Consider the following 18624-nt stretch of genomic DNA (forward strand, 5'->3'; position numbering starts at 1 on the left):
ACCCAAGAACATATCTGGTTTCTAGGATTGTGTGTGTGCATGCGCCTATGGTACAGTAGGCTGGTTCCTAATTACTGTCTGCTCCTTGTATTCCCTCAGTGCCAATACCTTCCTGCCTCACTGAGCCCCCGCTCCGTGTGTGCGTGTGCGTGTGTGTGTGTGTGTGTGTGTGTGTGTGTGTGTGTGTAAGAGAGACACAAGGCGATCATGTACAAATTCAGACACAAGAGAAACCTCAAATCTCACGAGGTTATAGACTGACAGCAAACACACTAGATTGACGCACAAACACACACACACACACACACACAAATTATTCTCGTACACATGAAGCAATAATTCTGAGTGAAATGTAGCTTATATATAGCAAATGAGAGGCTTATTTATTCAAGTAAATAATGAAAGAAAAAACGAGCTTGGTACTACATTGTACATGCACATGTAATAAGATTATTTAAAGTCAGCATTTTGGGCACAAATACGTTTTGACTGCACTCTGAAGGCTCTCAAGAGTGTGAACATGTCATCTGTGTTTGATTGTCATAAACACGTATAAAATCTTTGACTGCTGTTAGGTGTAATGCATTACATGCATGTAAATAATCAGAATGCCTTTTTGTCTAATCTACAAGTGATTCCTTCTTGAAACTTTGGTTGAGTATAAGACTCAATGTCTTTGCATATTGAAGAGAAATCATTCAAACCTGGGATGCTTTTCACCCTAAACTTTAATAACTCAACATAGGTTTTGGCTGCTCTATAATCCTGCAGATATATGAATTTACTGCTGCTCTGTGAATAGAGCTTCTCTCTTTTGTATATGGGGGAAAGATGCTGCCATACTCAACTCCATAGAGAGGGACAAACATTTACTGCTAGTAATTTACTTACAATAAACAGTGGATTTAGGATTAAATCATTAGCCCAAAGACAGCAGCGTGTGCCAAAATTTTGATTTATAATAGCAAAAATTTAAAAAACATTTGAATTATTGGTCTCAGTCTCCTAACTTTAAATGCAGATACGCATAAAGATGACAGTTTTGACTTGCTCAGTTAAGTCAGTATATGTCATGATTAGTTTTTTTTTTCTAATTTGCATATTTTATTTTTACTATAAGTGCTCTCACTCTAACAAATATCCCATTAACAGTTGAATTCCTGCTTTGGAAAGAAAAAGTATTTAGTGCACAAAAATGGCCGCTGTGACTGTTATACTGTATGTGATTGCTACTTAGGCAATAATGTGCAACCAGCATTTTATTGCTAGTAAGTTTATGTGGAGCTACTTTAATCAGGGTCATGATTGATGAATATTGTCATTATGGATTAATGTTCTGATTCATTTCTTGATTAATGCATTTAATCGATTTCAAATGTGATTTTTTTTTAAACAGCAGCAGCTCAGAATCTATGAGTTATTGGAAACAAATAGCTCTATTACAAATGATACAGTTACTAAGCAATTTAAGCACTTTAGCCTCATTTACACAACCGCTCATTCATAGAGGTGTTTTGTTTTTATTAACCTAAGCACACTCACATAAATGCGTCCGGGGCAATACTTTGACTTGCAGACTGAGGAAGACTAAACCACTGACATGCAGAGGTAGTGGGTCACCTACCTTTGGTAAATGTGACTGCTACTAATGCAGTAACATACAACCACCAACTACCTCTTGAGTGACAGCCTCCTCAGATGCTGTCGTTGCAATTTGTTGCTTCATTGCATTTTGCGTTTGTGAAAACTTGGCACAAGAGGGCCGGTCCCTTTCGCTTACTTACTTTAGAGGGGAACATCCAGTTGCTGCAGCAGTTTTATTGAGAGCAACACTTGTTTCTGTTCCTCCTTGTTATAGACATTAAACTCATGCATTATTTGCTATTGAACTATGATATATTCCATGAAAACAATGGTCAGAATTGGTAGTAGAAAAAATAGTGGTAAAGATGTTTTTGCAATTTCTCAAATCATTTGAAATCATTTTTTTCAGCTCTTCTGCACACAAGATATGAGGGTTCAAAAGATGATGGAAAAATTAAAAAGCACAAATTTTGCCCGGTTTTATGTACTTCAATCTCAATTTTCATACTATGAATACAAAGCTTAAATAGCTTCTTTAATATTTTTACTGTAATAAAAAAATAAGTGGAATCTGAGGGGAAAATTTTTTCAGTATATCCCAGATTTTCTGTTCATTTCCTGTCATTGCATTTCCCAGTTGTTCCCTTTACTACCACTTACATTTTCTATCAATCCATTGAGCTGTCCTCCTCTTTGACTCCATTTTTCTTCCTCCTTGTTGTCACTCTGTTGCTTTACCCCCTCACACTCTCTGGCTCTCTCTGTGTCCTCCCTTGTCCTTGATTCCAACACACACCAGCTGGCACTCGGCCAAGTGGAGAGACAGCAAAGATGATGGTACGCACACATTCAGACGCATGCAGGAGGCCGTGCATGTGTGTGTTTGTGTGTGTGCAGTCTGGAAGTCTGGAAGAACCATCAGTTTAACTCCAGAGAGAGAGAGAGAAAGAAAATGAACTTAAGAACAGAAAATCAAGAAAAAGTCATAACTTAAGTGATACTCTGTGTGTGGGTGTGTTTGTGTGTCATTGTGTTGTACATAGTTAGGCTATAGGAGAGAGATGATGCTTTAGTCTCTCTGCCATGTGCTTTCACAAATTGGACACACAAATGCCAAAGAGGGAAGAACAATGACCCATTCATTAAATATTTTAAATAAATGAGTAAACCATCGATAATAATGCAAATGACAAGCGATTATTTAAAAAAAAAACTTTTTGAACAAACACGGTTATCTTACTGCATCTCTGCCAGAATCACACTGATAATCTGTAACACTATTAGCACCACAAACAATGAAAACTAAATTGCAAAAAACTGACAAATTGTGGATTTTAAGTTATCTAAATTTAAAATTTATGATACCTTTTATCTGAATCAGAACTCACAAACAATGACAATGGTAACCAACTGGACATAATCTGGTTATAATCTTGCACATACAGTGGGGCAAAAAAGTATTTAGTCAGCCACCGATTGTGCAAGTTCCCCCACCTAAAATGATGACAGAGGTCAGTAATTTGCACCAGAGGTACACTTCAACTGTGAGAGACAGAATGTGAAAAAAAAATCCATGAATCCACATGGTAGGATTTGTAAAGAATTTATTCGTAAATCAGGGTGGAAAATAAGTATTTGGTCAATAACAAAAATACAACTCAATACTTTGTAACATAACCTTTGTTGGCAATAACAGAGGTCAAACGTTTACTATAGGTCTTTACCAGGTTTGCACACACAGTAGCTGGTATTTTGGCCCATTCCTCCATGCAGATCTTCTCGAGAGCAGTGATGTTTTGGGGCTGTCGCCGAGCAACACGGACTTTCAACTCCCGCCACAGATTTTCTATGGGGTTGAGGTCTGGAGACTGGCTAGGCCACTCCAGGACTTTCAAATGCTTCTTACGGAGCCACTCCTTTGTTGCCCGGGCGGTGTGTTTTGGATCATTGTCATGTTGGAAGACCCAGCCTCGTTTCATCTTCAAAGTTCTCACCGATGGAAGGAGGTTTTGGCTCAAAATCTCATGATACATGGCCCCATTCATTCTGTCCTTAACACGGATCAGTCGTCCTGTCCCTTTGGCAGAAAAACAGCCCCATAGCATGATGTTTCCACCCCCATGCTTCACAGTAGGTATGGTGTTCTTGGGATGCAACTCAGTATTCTTCTTCCTCCAAACACGACGAGTTGAGTTTATACCAAAAAGTTCTACTTTGGTTTCATCTGACCACATGACATTCTCCCAATCCTCTGCTGTATCATCCATGTGCTCTCTGGCAAACTTCAGACGGGCCTGGACATGCACTGGCTTCAGCAGCGGAACACGTCTGGCACTGCGGGATTTGATTCCCTGCCGTTGTAGTGTGTTACTGATGGTGACCTTTGTTACTTTGGTCCCAGCTCTCTGCAGGTCATTCACCAGGTCCCCCCGTGTGGTTCTGGGATCTTTGCTCACCGTTCTCATGATCATTTTGACCCCACGGGATGAGATCTTGCGTGGAGCCCCAGATCGAGGGAGATTATCAGTGGTCTTGTATGTCTTCCATTTTCTGATGATTGCTCCCACAGTTGATTTTTTCACACCAAGCTGCTTGCCTATTGTAGATTCACTCTTCCCAGTCTGGTGCAGGTCTACAATACTTTTCCTGGTGTCCTTCGAAAGCTCTTTGGTCTTGGCCATGGCGGAGTTTGGAGTCTGACTGTTTGAGGCTGTGGACAGGTGTCTTTTATACAGATGATGAGTTCAAACAGGTGCCATTCATACAGGTAACGAGTGGGGGACAGAAAAGCTTCTTACAGAAGACGTTACAGGTCTGTGAGAGCCAGAGACTTTCCTTGTTTGAGGTGACCAAATACTTATTTTCCACCCTGATTTACGAATAAATTCTTTACAAATCCTACCATGTGAATTCATGGATTTTTTTTTCACATTCTGTCTCTCACAGTTGAAGTGTACCTCTGGTGCAAATTACTGACCTCTGTCATCATTTTAAGTGGGGGAACTTGCACAATCGGTGGCTGACTAAATACTTTTTTGCCCCACTGTAAGCAAGGCTGCCAAGTGTTATTGTGTCATTTAGCACTTAAGTCTCCTTCCTGCAGCAAGTACGTCGCTATTTATGGAGAAATTTCTCAATTGCTGTTCTGGCTGGACTGGATCTAAGTACTGAATGTGAATTTCTGTGTGTCTAGATGGTAACAGATTTGCAACAGGCGGCAACAAATGAGGAACGTTTGTGGATTCATCACAGCTAATTATTATTATCACAAAAAGATTGTGTGTAATTGCCAATTTGACCCCAATCAGTTGCAGACTTGGAGCAAACTGACTCCATCTCTGTTGCCTTCTTGACACTCCAAAGTTGCTTTGAAGATGGCAACTGACCACCAGTGTTCGCAGACCCCATTTTCAAAGCTACCATTTCAAAGGCAACATGATCACAAGTTCATTCCACATGGTTGTAATAATTTTGGCTGCATTGCAGTATCCAACCACCGTTTTCAGTAGTGTGACTGAAACATTAACAAATGCTAAGGAGTTTGAAGGCTAGGTCACACCCCACACTCTTTCCTGTGTTCTTGAGCCAGTCCCAAGCAGGCTTTAGTGGTGTGGTGAGATGTTTATCATACTGGACGAAACAACTGTTGTCGGGGAGTGCTGTTCCCAAATATTAAGTGGTGCTTTATCCTGGGGTTTCCCAGCAACATGTTTCAATGTGATAAGAAAGTCAAAGTTATTCACTTAGCTCATCAGCATCAAGTGGGGACAATTACATCATCCATACATTTCATCTAACTCTAGCTCTGATTTTCTGAAAACTGATGAGACACATAGAAATAATAGAAAATTAATGAGCAATTCTGCATTCATTTGCTGATGGTACAGAGTCTGAAATGGAATGATAATCAGCTTTAAAACTGGCCTAAATTTTGGCAAAAAAACCCCCCAAATTTAACCATGTAGCATTTAAGTAACTATATCCATCCATCCATTATCTTCCACTTATCCCTATTATGGTCACGGGGGTGCTGGAGCCTATCTCAGCTACCATAGGGCAAGAGGCAGGGACGCAAAGAGACAAACAATCATTCGCACTCACATTCACACCTATGGATAATTTAAAATCACCAATTAACAATAACCCCACTAACTAATAAAACAAAAAATACACATAGTGATTGGCTAGGTTTAGTTAGACCTTAGAGGGTTAATCAATGAAGCTATGTATGAGTGCATCTTCCCTGCTTTTACTTTCATGCCTCCTTTTCTCTGACTTCAGGCGGTTACATTGTAAAACATCTCTGCGCTGAACAGTAAAAGTCTTACTGAAGGAGTTTAAGCAGAGAAATGATGCAGGTTTAGTGGAGCGGCTCTGTCAGAGTTAATCGGCCCAAACATCTCATTTCAGAGGGAAAGAGCCTGCTTTAGGCTGACTGGCTCTCATTTATGTGACGAGCTGTAAACTTTGTTGTGTGTAACAGAAAGAAGTGTCTCTCAGTCTAGTGCTTTCTGCAGTCTGTCATGTAATATCAGAGCAAGAACAGATACTTTTACTATTAAATAGGCACCAGTTAGCTGTCTCGGGATATGAATAAACTAAAGAAAATAAAACACAGGACATAATTTAATGTAAAATCTTTTTATTGTGTTATACTGTTTTTTGTGCTTTTACTGCAACAAACACACACAATTAATCTGTAATTAACACCTAATAATTATTTTACAAACCTGATGCTGAACAGCTTGAGAATATTTTTGTTTTCCCACATGCAGTTACTCAGTTATGGCAGGCCATGATCAATGTCTTTGTAAGGAAGAAGATTGTAAACCTAAACATAAAAATCCCTTCTATGCAGCTTTTTTGGGCTTTGTAAAATCTTCCAGCAGGCTTGATTGGAACCCCATGTTTTATAAAGTTTTATAAGAGAACAGTCACTATATTATTACAAGTCTCACATCACGGCGAAATATGTTTTTTCAAAGATTTTTTCTTTCTTCAATTAAACCTCCATTACTCTATCATCTGCCGAGTTGTCCAATGAATGCAATGTTTACCTTCATGCTGGTGCGTTACATTGTTCCTGCGTAGGGCTTCCACAGGGTGCCTTTTCTAACTTTACATCCACTCCTGCAGCCTTTCTTTCTCTTAATACAGATCCCTCATTTCCTTTTCCTTACTTCCTTTCTGTTATTCTGTAGATGTTTCTTTCCCAGAGTAATGCTTCACTCCTGCCTCCTCTCCCTCCTTTCCTTCAGTCCTCACACCTTCCTCCTCTCTCTCTCTCACTTTATCCCTGGGGTCTTTTGTTAGGTCGTGATAAATTGCCTCTGACATTTTGTCAAAATGGGTGCCCTCTCTCTCTCTCTCTCTCTCCCTTTCGCACATCCTCTCTCGCTCCTGCACTCTGTCTCTCTCTCTAATGTTCTTACACCTACCACTAATTGAATTGGCTGTTTGCGTAACAGTACAGATTCCCGCTCTTCACTCTCTGTCACACACATACAAATTCCTTTGCTTCTCTAACACTCACCTACACAGTCACTCCCTTTCTTCTTCGCTCAGCCCTCTGCAGGGTTTGGCCAGCAGTCTGGAGGTTGTCGTTTATTCCTTTAATCCAACCTTCCAGCAGCGAGAAGGACTGGGCAGAGGCTCTAAGCCTACACACACACACACATGCACACACGCACACACACACACACCTACACAAACACACACACACACACACACACAGAGCAGAGGAATCCCTGGTTTGTTGCCAATTTCATATTAAACAAGAAAATAAATTAACAACAGCTGTAATGTTTGACTTTCAGAGCAAAGTTAAATTGACTTTCCAATGAGATGGTCGGACAATCTCTCTCTCACACACACATACACACACACACAACACACACACAACAGACACACACACACTCTAGTATAACTTTTGTACATACATTTTGATTGTCTTTTTTCCAGTCTGGTCTTATTTTCAGTTTTTTCTGACCTTTCTTTTTATTTACCCCCCCCCCATGCTCATCCCTTTTTGTCCTTTTTTCTCTTTTATGCCATCGTCGTTGCCTCAGTGTCACATCATTCTTTGTCTGTATTTTTTTTAACTCACACACAACATCTTCCTAGTAACTAGTGTTCCTTGATTTTTACCTCACACTTAATAATAATAACTTCAACTTCATAATTAGACCTGCGAATAAGGGTACCTGTAATTACAATTTGCAGGTAAAAAGTCAGGTTTTTGCAGGAAACACAATAATAATAATAACTTTATTTATATAGCACCTTTATTGAAAGATAGTAACAGTAAAAATTAAGATTCATCTGATCAGCAAAATTTTCCCTATTACAATCTATTCAACATGTAGGCATGCTCCTTTTGCTTATAGTCATTTCTTCTTCACATGAATATATATTATATATAAAATAAAGTATATACTTATACACAAAGATGAGACTGAGCTCCTTGATCCCATCTACTCTCTCCTTGTGTTCCTTGTGTTCCTTTTTACTCTGTAACCCTTTCATTCACAAGCACATTTTGTTATGTCATTAATTAAAGCTAATTCTGTCGCTTCAACCCCACCCCCTTCCAAAAAAGCACACGGGAGTCTTGCATATGAGCGTTTTTATTGGTGTGTGTTTAAATTTGCTGTAATGAGGTCTGCAGGGAGATGAGGACGGAGAGTGGGTAGAGAGAAGAACATTACCTCAGGGCACAAAAATCTCTCTTTTAGTGGGCTTTAATGCCCCTCTGTGTGCCTGTCTCGCTCTCTGTCACTGTCTCACTCTGCTTTTTCTCCTGTGCTGTCCATTTCCATTTTCCAGCTGTCTCAAGGCTTAGACATTAACTGGTAGCACTTTTTTTTTACAAATACATTCAATTTGCTTTGCATTCAAACTCATTTTGAAGTCAAAAGGACTTTTAATAGTTTTATTAAGTTCTTTAAAAGAAAAAAAGCAGATTCATAAATAAAATTCATATTGGCTGCTTGAATACTTTAGATGCTTTTGGGAACCATCTTGTTCAAGGCTTTTTTTAAGTTACCGACTGTTGTTGAATTGATCTTTTTCTGGCCTATATTAATGATTGAACTTTACATTATGCACTTAGCGACAGCACTGAGGTCTCTCTCCCACCGTCAGTCTTTTCTCTTTCTTTTTGTCTTCTATCGAGAAAGAGAAAGCGAGAGAAAGACAGTTTAACCTCAGGCCAAATTTTACACTGACCATCTCACTTTTTCTCTCCTTTCCTCCCTCTATCTCTCGAGCTGTTGTGCTTTCTGACTTTGTCTGTAGAGAGAGTTTTGCCCTCAGGGTGAAATTTTAGAAAGCTATAAACTGTTTCACTCTCTCTCTCAACTCCTGTCTGTCTTTTCTGCCTTTCCCTAGCTCTCTCACTCACTAGAGATAAACAAATGATGGACAGGAAGATGAGAATTAAAAATAAAAAAGAGGAAAAAGGGGAAAAAATGGCAAAGGAAGAAAAAAAAGCAAGGGAAAGAGGAAAAGATTCCCTCCTCGATATTCCTGTCACTCACTGAGGAGCTGTTGTGACATTATCCGTTAAAAAGTTATTTACGGTGCATGAATTTGGTATAAATGATGTATTTAGCCCCTTTAGCTATGTGCACAGTTATAGGGGGCTGTAAGTACACAAATTATAGCCGCCTTCTCACACTGTTTTGATATCTGTGGGGTTTTAATATAATGGATGTTACATATGAGAACATCAGAATCCAGCTTTGAATTCACGATGCAGATGGATGGTCACATGAATATTTGTGGAAATAATGGCTTGAAGGATAAAAACAGAAAGAGAGCTTAAGAGATAAGATGAGAGATGAGACAGTACAGACAGCCCTTGAGGTCATTATTTGTTTTCATGTCCTGCCATAAGGTGTTTTAGTGTTGCCAGCTTGTGTTTCTTAGCAGCTTTGCAAAGGGGCTGGTGACTGCGGCATTGGTTTGGAGTTTTTTTGTTGATTTTCTATGCAACTTATTAAATGGTAACCTGATGTCACAACAGTCTGCAATATAGTCACGACCTACTGATTCGTGTTTCTGTACACAAAACTTTTTGCGCATTCCTCAGCATAAATTTCAATCTCATGTGTCCTGATTAAAAGGCAAGTGAAAGTCAGCATTTGATGGTTGTATGTTTGGTTGAAGATTCAGTCGACAGATCAAAAAAATACCATAAATATAATGCCTTTCACGTATTTTAAAACTTTTTTCCTGGTTACTATGGTGACAACTTCCATCTTTTTCTACACTCCTGATACAAAATATATATCCTCAATGCATTACTGAGATGCATTACTCGCAAAAAAAGAAAATAAAAAAATAATAGGACATGGGAAGAGTAGTCACTGACTTATGTTTTTTTAAAAAAAGGTAATAATAACTTTGAGGGGAAGCATTTGCGAAAAGCATTTGTGAATGATCGGTGGTGATTAAAACATCAACTTGGAAGCTTTTCATGATACAGAGGTTAAAGTTCTGGCTACTTTCAAACCCCATCTACTCCCGTGGTCACATAAACTGTGAGAAAATGCAACATGAACTTTCTTTGTACCTTAGATAAAGATTGAGGTCTAATGTCAACCTTGTTTATTCAATGTAGACGATTGAATAAATAACCTTGTAATTTTGAAGTTACAGATTTTATGAAACAATTTTTTTTTCACGTAGAGATACTTGAACTTTGCTTGCATGAGAGTGTATTTAATTATAATATATAATGATGTTGCATTACAAATACGTTTTCCTTAGATGCTGTTGCTTTGCCAAATGATGTCACTGAATGAAACCTGTTAGTATTATTAGTAGCTCATATGACCTGAAGGATGGGGCTGATTTAGCGAGTGCAACTGACAATGCTAACCTGTGGCACTAATTGGGACTGTTCAGAGCTGAACTCACTGGTTCCTCTTGTCTTGTGCCATGTGTGTTTTTGTCATGCTAGGCTGTATAAACGTGAGTGTTTGTGTGTTTGTGAACACGTATTCGTGTGTGAGTGCAGCTTTGCTCGTATCAATGTGTCTGAGTCTCACCAGTCTTCTTCTGTCCTGTCCTGTGCTTTCTCTCTCCTTGTGTGCGTGTGTGTGTCTTTAGCTATCGGTACCCAGCGGAGGAGAAGTCCCAGCGCCATTGCCTCTGAGATCTTCGAACCTCACCTAGGAAGCCACATTTTACAGGTAGGAACTATTCACAGCGGATAAAAACTCATCTGAACTCATCTTTGGAAAAAAGCTTGGAAATGCATGTGGATACAGCAGGCCTATTTGGCTTTGGTTTCTGATGAATAATTTCCAGTTATTGTTGCTTGGTTGCATCAGGCATCAAGATGCAGAATGTGTACACTCTACACACTATAAGCACACACACACACACACACACACACACACACACACACACACACACACACACACAAACCTGCTCAATATTGTGGGTAAACAGTGCTCTTTACAATTTTACATTAACTTGATTAACTTTTCTTTGTGAAACTTTCAGCAGCCATGTGATATTTTGCTCTTAGGCTGCTGTTTTGATGGTTTTAAAGTGAAATATCTTAGAAAATGAACTGATCAAGAAGTATAGAGATTCACAGTTCCACCAACCCTCTCGTGCTTGGACCATTATTTGGATAGAAGCATCAACCTGAAACATTGTCGTTGATGTTTTAAGGATTAAAATTTCAAAGTCCTGACATATGCAATGTTACTTTAGTTAGCAGACTAAGGGTCACATTTAATAAGTGGAGCAAATTAGCATGTGGATGCAATCACAGACAAATGCTAAAAAAGTGTAACGTTTTGGGGGTATTTACTCTTACTCTAGGAAAAGTAGCACAAATTCACCAATAAGCAGTTCTGCTAATAATTAGTATTTTACTTATAATTGACAGATATGGGTTTCCAATAGATACAGCTTAGCAATAAAGACTAAGTAGAAAAAACATATCAGGTCTTGATTTTCAATTTCTTATTTTCTTACTGTGACTCATGCTAACAGTAGTTTTTAAAGTCTTGGGCCAATGCAAGTACTGTAGTAAGTAAGTATAGCCTAATGCAAATGTATGACAATACTAGCAATTTCTGTTTCCTTTACCAAGTTTTTCTTTCATGTAGTATTTCTGTTTTCTAGTCAGCATTACATCCTGAAGAGCTCCTAGTGAGCCCTTTAATGAATTACAAGTAATGCTCTATATTCTTTTATTTCCAATTCCCAAGCCCTTATAATATTATAGTCTGACATCCAAATCCTATAAAATGCTTTTTTTTCCTCAGAAAGAGGATTTTACACCAGTTGTTATCTGAATTATTTCTTATGATTTGCCTTTGAGCTTTTCTGAAGCTATATTATTCTCAATAATGTACCTCTACATTATTAGCACAGTGATTCCTCATAATTCACCCTCAGATTTTTCAACACAGCCAACTTCCTCAACATCCAGCTGCTGCTGCGGCTAAGCTGAATTCTTAAATGGAATTATGAAAGTATGATAATGACTGGGTTATCGCTGTTCGCTCCCTCGGGTTTGTGTGTGTGCAAAAATGTGTGTGTGTCTTGTAGTTTTAATCCCTAGCATGCTCCACTCCATATCTGTTTAACATACAGCCCAAAGGCTGAACTTTTAACATCACAACCAGGCTGACGCGATACCACAGCTGATAGGCGCTGGTAATCTGTGTGTGGGTGTGTGCGTGTTATTAGATATGCAGTATTTGTAAGTGCGTGTACATTTCTGAGATGATTTTTTAAACCTTCAAGAATGTTCTTTTTTGTTGCTAGTGCATTTTAAAACATTTAATCTAAGTGTGTGTGTGTGTGTGTGTGTGTGTGTGTGTGTGTGTGTGTGTGTGTATCTGCTTCAGTTACACCTGATTATTATTATAATCTGGCTGACACCAGTAAGCCTTCGCTATGGAAAAATCCACACTTTTCTAATCTCCTTGTACTTTTTTATCCCTTTATCATATTCAAGGATCCTGACAGAAAAGTCTCTAGCAGATATAAAAAGTTAATTGCCAACTGTAACACCCTCTCGTTAAAAACAAAGCAAAACAGCAACAAAAACAAAGTGACACTGACCATCTGTAACAATAAAGCAGGAAATGCTTTGTTTTAATTGGGTAATTCTGGAGAATAAAAATAGATACATTATATACATAACTGCCCTTAATTATCAAGTTGAGAAGCTGGACTTCCGGCATGCTTTGACTTGCAAAGTGCCAATAAACTAAATATGCTCATCAGCTACATTGACTTTTGATAGGCCATCAGTCAGCTGGTAAGTGGACAAAAACAAAAGCAAAACCAGGAAATTGAAGCTTTACCAACTGAGTAAGCATACTTTGTCCCAGTAGTTGCATAGAAAAACACAGGTGTCACTTTGCTTTGGTTAGGTTCGAAAATATAAAACCAATATGTTTAGGTTCAGATTTGGAATAAAAAAGCAGCATTGTGGTTACGGTAAAAGTTGCACAGTTGGAGCCTATCCCACCCACATAGCAACACTGGTATGGCCTGGATCTGGGCCACACAATGTGCTTACACTCGGCCCACCTACCACGAGGAATGATGGCCCTTTGGTGGCCCAGATGTGGTTTGCCAGAGGTGGCCCACACATGGGCCAGCACAAGGCCCGTTGCAGACACACTGGTGGCCCTGTGCTGGCCCAGAACAGTTTCAGCTCTGGCCCCAGATATCAGCCTAATGTATACCTTAATCAAGCCATGTAATAACAACATGTGCCGGAACATAATAGTGCAAAGTAAGATGATGAAACTCTGTTCAGACAGTGAATGGACTGATTTTTATATAGCACTTTTCTACTCTCCCAGATTACTCATAGTGCTCTATACAACATGCCACATTCACCCACTTTCTCTAAACTGAGTGCTTCCTTTACATTTATACTTTTGACATGCAGACTAGAAGAGCCAAGGATTGAACCACTAACCTTCCGATCAGTAGGGAACCTGCTCTACCTCCTGAGCTACAGCCACCCAGTAGGAAACATGAGTAAACCCTCACTAGGTTTTGGATAAAGTGTACACTCACAAACCTGTCAAATTTGCATGTGAAACGTTGGCTACCATAGCTGTATAGTATTGCAACATGGCATTTGGGTCTTCTAACTAAAATAGGAAAATAGGAACATAAATAGTGCCATCATTGCCAGACCTGGCCCACATCTGGTTGACATACACCCTGCCATGACACCAGTCGGTCAGAAGTGCCATCTTGATGCCGGATCCGGGGAAGACCTGTGTTCTATGAGCTTGGGCTACATAAACCAAACCATAATCGAGCCACGTGTGGCATGCCATCACATAAACAGTGCCATCTATGCCAGGCCTGGCCCATATCCTGATGACATAGCACTTACTATGCCAGAAGTCAGATCTGTCTGCTATGTGGGCAGCTGTCTTAGGGCGAGAGGAGCAATTTAGAGTTACCAATTAATCTCATCCCACTAATTGCCTGTCTTTGGAATGTGGGAGGAAGCCGGAGTACCCAGAAAGAACCCAGGCAAACACGGGGAAAACATGCAAAGACATGTAAAAGAACCTGGCCTAGTGGTGGAATTGAACTTCTTGTTTTGAGGCAACAGTGCTCACCACCGTGCATCCGTGGAACCTTCATCGTAAAAAGTAAAGCTGATTACTGTTTTGAAGCACACAACTGTCTCCTTTGCTATATTTTAATCATTTTGTTAAGCCATCTGTCAGCCCTGATCACTTTCATGTTTGGAGACATGTCACTTCACCTCACCCTTACCTCTGGTTAAAATCACAGAGGTTAAGTTGGTATCCGCCTAGACTGTGTTTGTGTGAGTTGCCTAGGTTTGGAGATACCTGCTATAGAAATGTCTTTCTTTTGAATGTAAACAAACTAAAGCGCCCGCTGCAAATATCTTTAAAGAGCTTAAAGGAAATATGTTGTTCATCATTAATCATTGTCCAAGGTATTTATGTTTAATCTTGAATCCTGCAAAAGTGGCAAAAACTAAAACCATTAATTCTTGGAAACCAAAATGAAGCAAAAAGAAACCAAAATATGAGACGAAAACTAATCTGCATAATATCACATATGCTAAGCTGCCTGACAAACAAACAAACAAACACATTAGACAAGAGTAGTTGGAAAAAATGACAACCCCTGCCAAGTTTTCTTAGTTTTGTTAGGACACTCTTGATGCTCCAAAGTCTAAGTCATTGTTGGTGACTATCCTTACCTTGATCTTTTGGAGAAAGACTAGGAGAAAAATGTAGGTAGTTTTTGATGTGTCAGAATGATTCTTCTCTTTTTATTCCTGACTGACAGCACTTGGTAGAAAGGTTAATCTGTTTGCACAGGGTTAATGATCATGGTTAGGGGTTTGTCAGAGGATGACTTGACAAAGAGCTTCACAGAACTTTTAGGAAACACGCTCTAGCAATCCCACAAACAATACCAGCCACAGCACCCACTTACACAAAGCTCATTGGGCAGGTGGCAAGGACCAGTTGATCCTGGGGCTTCAATGGTGATCAGACACTCAGGGGTGTGACAGACCTGAAACAGAGCGAGTGAGGGCTCTCTTAAAAAGTACTTCAGGAGTCAGTTTTTGTAACACTGGGGCTAAATGTAACTAATCTGATCCTGCAAAGTAACATGCTTTACATATAAATGTAGTGGAATTTATTTAGTGACATATAATTTAAATCACCAAAAAGTGTTTGATGACAGCGTTGCTGTCCAGATTGTCACACACGAATTTGGAATTGCGATGGTTTCCATGTTTTGCAGCTGGTTTGCAAATAGCAGTTCCAGATCTGACAATCATTAGATCGCATACTCAACTCTCTTCTGGTGGTCAGTCGACATGACTATCAAAGCTTCCAATGCAAACACTCTGCATGAGCGACTCGCTGGCAGCCAGAGGGTGCTGTTCCCAATGTGAAAGCACTCAGGACGTCATGCAATAGTGTCACATACAGCCGCACCTATTGTAAGTCCTTGTACCATTTGTTCTTCATCTGTCCCGTGTTAATCCTTCAGACAGCTGCGGCGCAGACCGAGTATGTCGCCGTGACAACCATCTCCCTTCTTCCGCCGCTGTGCACATCATGTTGTCATGTGTGAGTGTTAACACGAGCCTGGAACAAGTGGAGCCGCTCACGCTGTGTTGAGCATCGCTGCCGTCTCGAGCCTGTGTGCCAGTGTGCCCGTGTGAGTGTAAACACCATGTTCTGATCCTGCAGCTCAAGACACTAGACATCCCATAATACCTTGTTATAATCCCTAGAGAGTCACTATGACAACCATATGAGTCAGATCCCAAGGTAGATTGAAGTAGATGTGAGATTGAAAGTGACACAAACAACGTGGACCTCCCCTCACCTGGAAGTGGGGTGTGTGTGCGTGTCTGCATGTGTGTGTGTGTGTGTGCACGTGTGTGTGTGTGTGTGTGTGAGCCTGTGAGAGTGATAGTGAGAGAGAGAAAGCATGAAACTGAAATACAATGTGTTGGAGGTATGTGGGTCAAAAACTACAGCAAGGTTGTTTTACATTCCTTTTTAACTCTGTTGCTGTTTCTGCTTTTACTCTTCGACTCTGGAGTAATAGTTATATTCTTATGTAACTTACAACTTATCACAGACATTAAATTAGTCAATAGTGTACAATATGTTCATAAGCTATGTGTTTCTTTAATTTCTGTCGTATAGAGTAAAAGTAGTGAGTAAAGTAAAAGTTCCTTTTTATAGCACATTTCAGAGACAGATGTCACAAAGTGCTTCAGAAGAGAGGTAACAAAAATATACATATACATTGTTATAGTGATGGATGCTACTGTCGTTAAAATGTTAAATCGTCAGTTCAGTGTTTGTATAAGTAATCCCTATGAGTCAAAAGTGCTTCACTTGTTTTGTCATGTTACAGCCTTAGTCCAAAAATCTTCAGCTCAAAATTCTATGCACAAACAAAGTGAACGTTTGCTTGAAATTCTTGCAAATTTATTGTACATAAAAATAAATAAATTACATATACATATGTATTCATTTGTTGAAGCAGCAATTATAGCCTCAAATCTTTTTCAGTATGGTGCTAAAAGCTTGGAACAACTATTTTCTCCCATTCTTCTTTGCAGAACCTCTCAAGCTCTAAATCTTTGTATGGGAAGCACTGGTGCACAGACATTATCATTCAGTAAGAAGGACTAGATGTTACAGTCCCTGATAATGCATTGCTTTAGATGGAGAGATTCTTGAGGGATGGCTGTTATGAGGAAAGGCAGCCCAGAAACTTTGTCAGCAGCACACATCGTTGTGTGCCTCAACTTTCGGTCTTTTACCCAGGCTAATCTGCCATTTTCCTCCCTTGGTTAGGTTTAGGGATTAGAGATCTGATCTAGCTTATCATTTTAAAATTTGGGCCACATCGTGAGTGTTAGGTGCGGCTGTGTGCAGACAGGAAAAGGACCCAAGGTGCAGACTCCAGAGACAGATGTAAACTCAAAAACCGTTTTAATGTTAAACTCAAATATAACATAACTGGAAACGATCAAAAAATAAACTAATACCGGAGGACAGACAGAACACACAGCTTGGTAAACGGTAGATCGCGACACAGACACAGAGAAACACTGGGCTTAAATACACAGAGGGAGCAATCAGGGAATGAGTAACAGGAGGGAAACACAGCTGGGGCAAATGAGAACTGACGAGACCAAAGAAGCGTAAACTGAACACACTGAGAAAAGACGGAGACCTTCAAAGTAAAACAGGAAACACATAACACAGACTGAACAAAGACACAGACTCACATGCAGGCACTACAAAGGGAACAGAGACGTGGGAACAGGGCAGACACAAACACTGACTGAACACGGGGATATAGGAACTTAAGATACACATAGACGCAAACTAGACAAGGGGATGCAGGTGATAGGGGAGACAGAGCAACTAAAGAAGACAGAGACCTAAGCCATAAGACAGAACTCAAAGAAACCAAAAACTAGACAGTATAAATAATATCATAAACTCAAAAACCCTGGGTCGACGACCCAGGCATCCTAACAGTACCCCCCCTTAAGGGCTGGCTTCCAGACAGCCCAAACCAAAACATCAAAATCAAAAAAACAAAAACAACCCAACCAGGGTGGGCGGCGGGGGAAACAGGATGGAGGGCTCGAAACAAAACAAGGAGCCAAAACAAAAAAAGAAAGAACAAACAACGGAGCCTGGAAAGCAACAGAAGAAAACACAGGAACAAAGTCCAAAACAACAGCAACAAGGCCCAGGCATAGTCCAAAAGCAAACAAACAAAAGAGCTCACGAAAAGCGCAGAGGCCCAGGCAATAGTCTCAAAAAAGTTCAGGGGGCCGGCCCGGAGGCTGACAGCACGATAGTCCAAACCCGGGCAGTTCAGGGGGGCGGCCCGGAGGCTGATGGTCCAAGAGCCCAGAAAACAGTTCAGGAGGCCGGCCAGGCGGGAGGCACCGACGGCGACGGAGCAGATCAGGAGGCCGGCCGGGCGGGAGGCACCGACGGCGACGTAGTTCAGGGGGCCGTCCATGACGGCAATGACGTCCAGTCATCGGCCGGACAGGACGTGCAGGACGAGCAGGCCAGACAGGACGTGCAGGCCGGACAAGATGTGCAGGACGTGCAGGCCGTGCAGGACGTGCAGGCCGGACAGGACGAGCTACAGAGGCTGAGGTCGGATCAGGGAGAGCTGCAGACTCGGGGGCCGGACCAGGCGGAGCTGCAGACTCGGGGGCCGGACCAGGCGGAGCTGCAGACTCGGGGGCCGGACCAGGCGGAGCTGCAGACTCGGAGGCCAGACCAGGCGGTGGAGCCGGTGGTGGCTGAACGGCCTCGCCAGAACCATCAGCAGACACTAGGACGTGCTGGCTGGGTCCTCCCGGACCCCCAGCTGACGAGGCACGAGGCTGAACGGGCCCCTCGGACCCTCCAGCGGAGACAGGTGGCTGAACGGGCCCCTCGGACCCTCCAGCGGAGACAGGAGGCTGAACGGGCCCCTCGGACC

The 18624-nt window shown here is 40.9% G+C and overlaps 1 protein-coding gene across 6 annotated transcripts in view; it reads left to right on the forward strand.

Moving 5' to 3' along the window:
* npas3 (neuronal PAS domain protein 3) overlaps positions 1-18624 on the forward strand; it is a 390159-nt gene that overhangs the window by 199336 nt on the left and 172199 nt on the right. For all 6 annotated transcript variants that reach the window (XM_082516529.1, XM_082516527.1, XM_082516528.1 and 3 more), the window contains one exon: positions 10699-10781. In XM_082516529.1, the coding sequence (XP_082372655.1) occupies positions 10699-10781 (83 nt within the window). The remainder of the gene's footprint in view (positions 1-10698; positions 10782-18624) is intronic.

This window comes from Aulonocara stuartgranti, assembly GCF_965226115.1.
Source record: "Aulonocara stuartgranti genome assembly, chromosome: 19".
NCBI lineage: Eukaryota > Metazoa > Chordata > Actinopteri > Cichliformes > Cichlidae > Aulonocara > Aulonocara stuartgranti.